The sequence below is a fragment of the Molothrus ater genome, chromosome 9 (assembly GCF_012460135.2).
Source record: "Molothrus ater isolate BHLD 08-10-18 breed brown headed cowbird chromosome 9, BPBGC_Mater_1.1, whole genome shotgun sequence".
Lineage (NCBI taxonomy): Eukaryota > Metazoa > Chordata > Aves > Passeriformes > Icteridae > Molothrus > Molothrus ater.
The window spans coordinates 11,565,979-11,573,132 of NC_050486.2; the positions used below are offsets into that span (position 1 = coordinate 11,565,979).

The 7,154-nt window shown below is 45.4% G+C and overlaps 1 protein-coding gene across 1 annotated transcript; it reads right to left on the reverse strand.

Annotated features, from left to right (window-relative positions):
* Nucleotides 1–823: 823 nt before the first annotated feature.
* Nucleotides 824–5,793, reverse strand: LOC118689800 (pancreatic alpha-amylase-like). The gene is made up of 10 exons (XM_036388269.2): nucleotides 5,600–5,793; nucleotides 4,847–4,993; nucleotides 4,459–4,656; nucleotides 2,926–3,156; nucleotides 2,441–2,574; nucleotides 2,233–2,355; nucleotides 2,022–2,121; nucleotides 1,622–1,743; nucleotides 1,387–1,512; nucleotides 824–1,131 (listed from the first exon to the last, which is right to left on the reverse strand). The coding sequence occupies exons 1-10, from the start codon at nucleotides 5,768–5,770 to the stop codon at nucleotides 942–944; spliced, it is 1,542 nt and encodes a 513-aa protein (XP_036244162.1). The 5' UTR covers nucleotides 5,771–5,793; the 3' UTR covers nucleotides 824–941.
* Nucleotides 5,794–7,154: the final 1,361 nt, after the last annotated feature.

Sequence of the window (7,154 nt, forward strand, 5' to 3'; positions counted from 1 at the left end):
CCACCAACACCACAGAAAGGAAACTTAAAACTGCACCTTGACCTCAAACTGGAACAACCTCCTTCCATTTTTCCCTCCAGAGGGGGATGCAGTCACCGCTTTTGGCCTAGCAGAGCTTCTGCCTTACAGCAAGGCCTGCACACTTGCTTTTACCTCAGCATTTTCTCACAGCTGACAAGGGATTTGGGAAAGCTGCCAAACCTCTACTGTGTTTGCATATTTCTTGGAGATATTCGAGAATAAGGGTGCCTAACACAGCAGAGGCAGGAATTTGCCGTGCCTCAGCCAGTGGCACAAGGTGGAAGCAATGCCTGGATACATCGCGTGTTCTCAGGCCCCTTCAGCACCCGCACAGGGAGCGTTCGCTGGCCTAAAACCACTGGGGCAAACCGTGCAAGAGCTCAGGCTCTGCTTTGTCCAGGCACAGGCTGACTGTGAAGCAGGAAACCTGCTGGTTTCACTGATGCCACAGGCTGGAAAAACTGATTGGCACAGCCCAGCTTCCCTCGGTGACCCAGACGCCAGGCTTGGCTTGTCATAAGGAAGGGTTTATATCAACTCTGTACGTAGGCACTGCTCACAACTGACAGCCCACAAGGTGGCTGCTCTGGGATACAAGTGGGTGTGCACGGATCAGCCCTGGAAACCCTGCACGTTTCCTTTGCCATTTTAGCTGGCTTTGAATCTTTTTTTTTTTTTTCTCACCAGTGTTTTTGTTACACAGGAACTGGAATGCTGCATTGCCTTAAAACCTATCACTGCATTGCCACTAGTTTTGAGGGGATAAAGTTACATCGAATTCATTAAGGGAAAAACATTACTCTTCAATTTGAATGCCGTTTATTATGCAATAGAGATTCCTTCATGCTCAAAAAGCAGGGAATAACATATGGGGGAAACAGTAATACACAGATCAAACAGAGGAGGCTATTTCTCCCAAATTATAACTTGGCATCAACATGAATTGCAATAAATGGATCTTCAGCATCGGTATTAATCTGGAAATTAGCCTTTCCATCACCAGAAACAAACACCTGCTTTCCAGTACATTTGTTGTTCTCCTTTTGTCCAGAAATAACATCACAGTAGGTACCAGCAGGCAGTCCAGTTTGCACATAGACATTCATATTCCTATGAGAAAATAAACACGATTTATGCATTGTTTTTAAAACAGGTATTTCAAAAGGTGTGTAAGATTTCTGAACATGATCTTACTCCCCTATTGGAAGGGCATTGTAAAGCATAAGGTTTCTGATCCCACCCCTCCTACACACCCATTTTAGCTCTCTGGACCCAGCATGCACTCAAATAACTCAAGTTGGATTGCGGATGAGGGATGCTATTGTTCTCTCTGGGGACCGAGAGAACTTTCTGCCACTGACTTACCAGTTGTCATTATTGAAGATGATGAAGCCTTTATTACCACGGCCAAAAGCCACTTGATTGCTGCCATTGTCCCACCAGTTGGAGAAAGGCTCACCATCCACCACGTTACGGAAGATCACCATGTTCCTGAAAACACAAGCCATGTCTGCCACTGCACCTGCAACACCCCTAAAGCCACATGGAGCAGGAAGCAAAAGCAGCTGCTTTGACTTCTTGTTTCTCCCCAGTGCCCTACCTGATCTGACGCCAGCGATGTTCACAAACCCAGTCGTTGCCACAGGTCGTGTCCGGATTGATTGTAACGGCCTTGGTGGAGCCATCTGAGTTACTTGGGGGCCCAACCCAGTCATTGACGTCCTGTCATTAAAATGAAAGGTTTTCTTTCTTCATAAAAAAGAGATTCTGGCATATCTTGTGGCTGAAAACGCAGAGAGTCCCTCTGGTGAAGAAAGCTAGAGGGAGCATCAAAGTTTCACTGGCTACCTCCAGCCCAGGACAGGGAAATCTCTCAAAAACCTGAAATGCACTGGACTACTTCTCTGGCCCTGCTCTCACCCTTAATCCCCATGGGTGGATCTTCAGCAATAATTTAATTAAATTAATTTAAACTAATTATTTAATTAATTAAAGCTCACCTTTCCATTTTGAAAATTTCTTGGCCAGCGATAACTTGACATCACACGTGTGAGGCCATACGGATGGGCAAGCATGAAACCAACTGCCATTTTATAGAGCCTGTTTGGTGGACAAACAAGGAATGAGCCATGGAAGGAGGAACCTGACTGAGAACACACAGACAAACAAGCAAAAGCAAGAAGCATCACCCACACAAGAGCAATCCCTTACCTGGCATCCCAGAAGGTTAGAATAGAAGATCCACCAGCCCCGTGTCCTCTCTGGTTGTCATGATTATCCACAAAGACCAGGGCTCTGTCAGAAGGCACAAAGCCCCAGCCTTCTCCCCAGTTCCTAAACAAAAACACAGACTTGGAGCTACCCTGTCAACTGCTGTATCCAGTCAATCCTGCATCAATTGCAGCACCTTCATCCTTACTTTAAGTAGGCCATCTTTTCTCCGTTCCACTTGCGCAGCACTGTCCCCAGTTTGGCACCGTACTTGAATTCTGTCACTCGGCCATTTCCAAAGTACTCGCTGCCTTTGATGGGCTCTCCACCCAAGTCAATTACCTGGTACCAGAAAGAAAACCTGCATCCCTTCTTGTCTCACAAAGACCAGCAATGCAAAAGAAAGTAATGATCTATTTGTGCTGTGTAGAGCAACACAAATGCAGAATAAGACTTTAGGGACATATATAAAAGCATGACTGATGAAAGGAAAGCTAAAGTTGATTGACAATCTGTTGTGGAGGCATTTTTAAGAATCAAAAATGCCTATGTCTGCCTATGTCTGCTCTATGTAAATTGTGAGCTCCTTGCTAGGGTAAATGGGATGAAGATGTACTGTTGCTCCTCTGAAGGAGGAGGCAAAAGAGATACAAAAGAGAAAGGCAAACATAAAGGAGAAAATGTGGAGATTACCTCCTGATAAATGAAAGGTTTAGTTCCCGCAGAAAACCATTGAGTGTTTAGATCATGCAGCTTGTCCAGAAATGCTCTTATGTCCCCAGGCCACATGTGCTTGGCAGCATCAATTCGGAATCCTGCTACACCAATGTCAATGAGATGGTTCATGTACTCTGCAACCTTTGAGCGCACATAGTCCTTCTCCAGGGCCAGATCCAGAAGGCCGCTCAAGCGGCAGTCCCGGACCTGTGCAACAGAAAAGAAAAAAATAAAGATTTCTCTGTATTACACCAAAGGAGGGGTGCAGGTGGGGTGGTGGGTAATGAGGTTGTATTGGATTGGGAAGAAGGGAGAGAGTGATATCCAGAGTAAAGGTTTTGTCTTCACAAGTCACTGTTGCTCATGATAAAGCCCTACTGTCCTGGAGACAGCTGGACACCTGCCTTCCAATGGGAAGTGGTGAATACATTCTTGTTTTACTTTGCTTATGTGTGCGGCTTTCTCTTTACCTATTAAACTGTCTTTATCTCAATCCATGAGTTTCCTCACTTTTACTCTTCCAGTTCTCTGCCCCATCCCACTGAAAGTAGGAGGCTGAGTGGTGTTTAGCTGCCAGCTGAGTTAAACCACAAGTTCTCTTTGGTGCCAACATGGGACTCAAAGGGTTCGAATTAACAACAGCTATGATTAATGTGCTAGATGGAATTTACAGCTGTTACTGTATTTTGGCTAATAATTGACAGGCTCCTGTGCTTGCCCTGGGGCTCACTGGCCTCACTGTGCATTCGAGTCTAGGGCTCATCAGCAGCTGCTTTGTGCTTGGGCTGCAGCTGCAGCCTGTGCTGCTGATGCCCTCACCCTGGGGCATTCTGACCCCGGCACTGGCCAGGGCCTGGGCTGGACCTGAGGGATTGCAGGGTCTGCCTAAGTCCAAGCCAGAGCAGGGGGAAGGGGAGGAGTTCATTGCAACGTTAAACATGATGGCCTGGTCCAAAGGAACTGGGAGTGTACATTGTCATGGAAATACCTTTAACTTGTTGTAATCCAGGATTTGAGATATGTGTTATAGGGATTACCACAGAAGAAGCCATCTGAACCCATGAAGGACAAGCCCTACATGAAGCAGTGCAAGTGCAGAAACACTGTAATGTATTGCTGCAAAGTGGCTGAAGGCAGAGCTTGAGAAAGAACTGCTACATATTCTGACTACAAAAACCAGTAAGTTGTGTAACTACAGCACCACCTTGCACTACTGTCAATTTTCCAAAGGAGCCCCTTATCATGATCAGAAGAGTTCACAAGCTATAAAAATGAGCTCATTCTGAGCTGAGTACACTGGGCCCACTTCTGGAGCAAACATCTGCACACAGGTTCTTGATTCCTCAGTTTTTAGAATATTTTCGGCCACACGTACCTATGGTCACTACTTCAGTCACTTGTCAAGTGACTAAGCACAGGTTTTGTGAGACACTACACCATTTGATTTTACTGTAGAGTTAACAGAACATGTAAAAAAAAAAAAATGAAAATTTCTCGAGGGGAAGTTACCTGATAGATATCATCATAACGTTCAATTTCTCCACTTCCTGTGTGACATTTGCCATCATTGAAATCCCAGCCAGAGTATGGGACAGCTGGAAAATCTCTGTTTCCAGCATTAAAATGGCTTCCACAGGTAGAATGTGTGCCTGAGCCACCTGCAGCCCCACACATATGGTTGACGACAGCATCCACATAGATACGAACCTGGAAAAGCAATATGTGCATTTCAGGGTGTTTGGTAGCACACGTGACCTGAAAGCCACCAATCACTATTAAGTTGATTATTTTCCTTCTCAGTTTCTTCCCAGTTTACACCTGTTTTGAGGGCAGCAGCACCTTCCCTCTGCTGATACAGCACTTCTTGCCATATCAGACAGAATTTCAAGGCACTTACTCCAACATTGTTGCATCTCTTCACCATGTCTTTGAATTGCTCTTCATTTCCTGATCGAGTGCAGATCTTGTAGCTAATGGGCTGGTATCTTTCCCACCAGGGTCTGTTCGGGTTAGTAATGACAATATTTTCATTTGGAGGTGAAACCTGCAGATGAAATGATGTACTTTGATAAGAAATGAAATGGCTTTACCTCAACATTTTAAGGGCAAAATCTGTGCTCAGGACCTCTGCCCTCAGAGGAAAGTTAGTACCCAACGCAGTCTCTCTCCCACAGCAGAAGTTCAGGTCTGTGAGATGTCTGTCTTGTACACTGGCAAGAAAGGCATTTTGGTTTGTTCCTGTGAGATGCCCAGGTCCAGCATGGGCCTGCTTTCCAGGACATGGGCATGGAAGGGCTGAAGTCACAGGAATTATTTTCACCTGTAACAGTGACAGCCTTAGGAATGCCAAACCTCACTGCTTCCATACTTCCTTTAGAACAAGGTAAAGAGCTTTACCCTCTACTTAGCTTTCAGGGGAAGCCTTTCAGCATGCCCCTTTGTAACTGATCTGCTAGACATACACCATCATTCATCCCTACAGGGTCCTGCAGAGTTAGGGTTGCTTCTAAAAGCCCTTACTACTTCCTACCCTCCCTCCTCAGCAGCAAAGTTACTTAGAGATGACTGTCTCAAGCTCAGGCATTAGTAATCAAATTATTTATCAAACATTACAATGCCATTTTCCTACTACTCACAGGAAACAACTCACCTGAACTCCTCCAAATCCATTAGGAGCTAAGTAGCGCTCACACTCCTCAGCAATATCCTGCCAGCGCCATTCAAAGAGGTGCACAATAGAGGTTCTCTTTGGGACAGTGTTGGGGTTGTACTGCCCCCAACAAAGCCCTGCAGCTGCGAGGAGGAGGAGAAGGATCCGCATGGTGCCTTCAGCGTAAGGCTGTGGTCTCTTCACCAGCTATTTATGTGCCTGCAAGATGACAAAGTTCCTGTAGCGGGTGTCAAAATTCACATGGATCCATGCTATCAGTTATTATTTAGGTACATAGATCAATATCATTATTTGGTTTGTTTTTTCTCCTGAATAACCCAACAGCTGAAGATAAAATAACTTTTCACGATGATTATGCACCATCATAAATCAACTGGTTCATGAGCATTGCACCCAAATCCAGAACTGCATTCTTTCCAACCACATGAACAAAGATACTTTATCAAAAGTATTCCAAAATGTGGAAATCAGACAGCCACAGAAGCTGAGCTGAGTGCTGCCACCATCCTCTTGGCCCTGGGAGAGATAAACTCAAGGCAAGGACAAAAGTGATGACCTCCTGTCTGGACACTCTGACTGATCTGGCAAAAGAAAGTAACAAGGACATTGCTGATGACAGAATGACAACCAAGAAGATTGTGTTACTAAGGGAACAGGGGCAAAGGAGTCTGGGTGGAAAATTTTGGACAGAACTTAGAGACCTATAAATACTGGTAAACTGATGCAACAAAGAACTTTGCTTGCATAGCATGGTCCGTGTCCCTCAATCGCCACGAGCGTGTCCCGTGTGAGCAATGACAATTCCCTGTCTGGCCATTCTGGGGATGCCCCACAGAACAGAAATGCTCCTGAAAGGAAGAAGGAGCCAGCTGGCATCCATCCCTTCAGGTTTTGATGGTGAGCTTTGGGACATGAGCAATAATATGTCTTCAGAAGAAAAACGTGTCTTTGAACTTTTGCCTGAACTTTTAGAGAAGCCCAGAAAAACAGTTGCTTCTCATTCTCTTCAGCTGATTTTACACTGGGCAGAATCACACGTTAAAGGGTTAAAGGCCAGCATGGCTTTCCCAGTAGAACTGTGGGATGAACAGGGCAATGAGAGGTGATAAGATGCCAGCTGGTTTTGTACCTCACTGTTTTGCCCAAACAGGCATTCCCTATCCATGTCTGGGCCCAGGAGCCTTTGGCCACAGTTCCTGTGCCCTGCCCTGCTGAGGAGGGCAGGCAGAGAGGAGCTGTGCTGGGCACCAGGCACCAGACAAGGCCAGCGCCCCACAGCTACACAGGCATACACTCAACCTGAGACTGCAAAATGATTCCTGATTCAGTAGAAATGACTTTTTGCAAAAAGAGAAAGTTAATATTTAAAGAAGGCTTTAGGTCAGGGAACGGCTTTCCTCAGCATAAGCAGCCATTTTCTTCATGCTGTTAATTTTTTGTCTGAATAAAATACAAAAACAATGGATAATCCAGCAAAAATTCTCCATTTCATATTTGACCACAAGATGATGCTGTGACTCTTAATTGCCAGTGA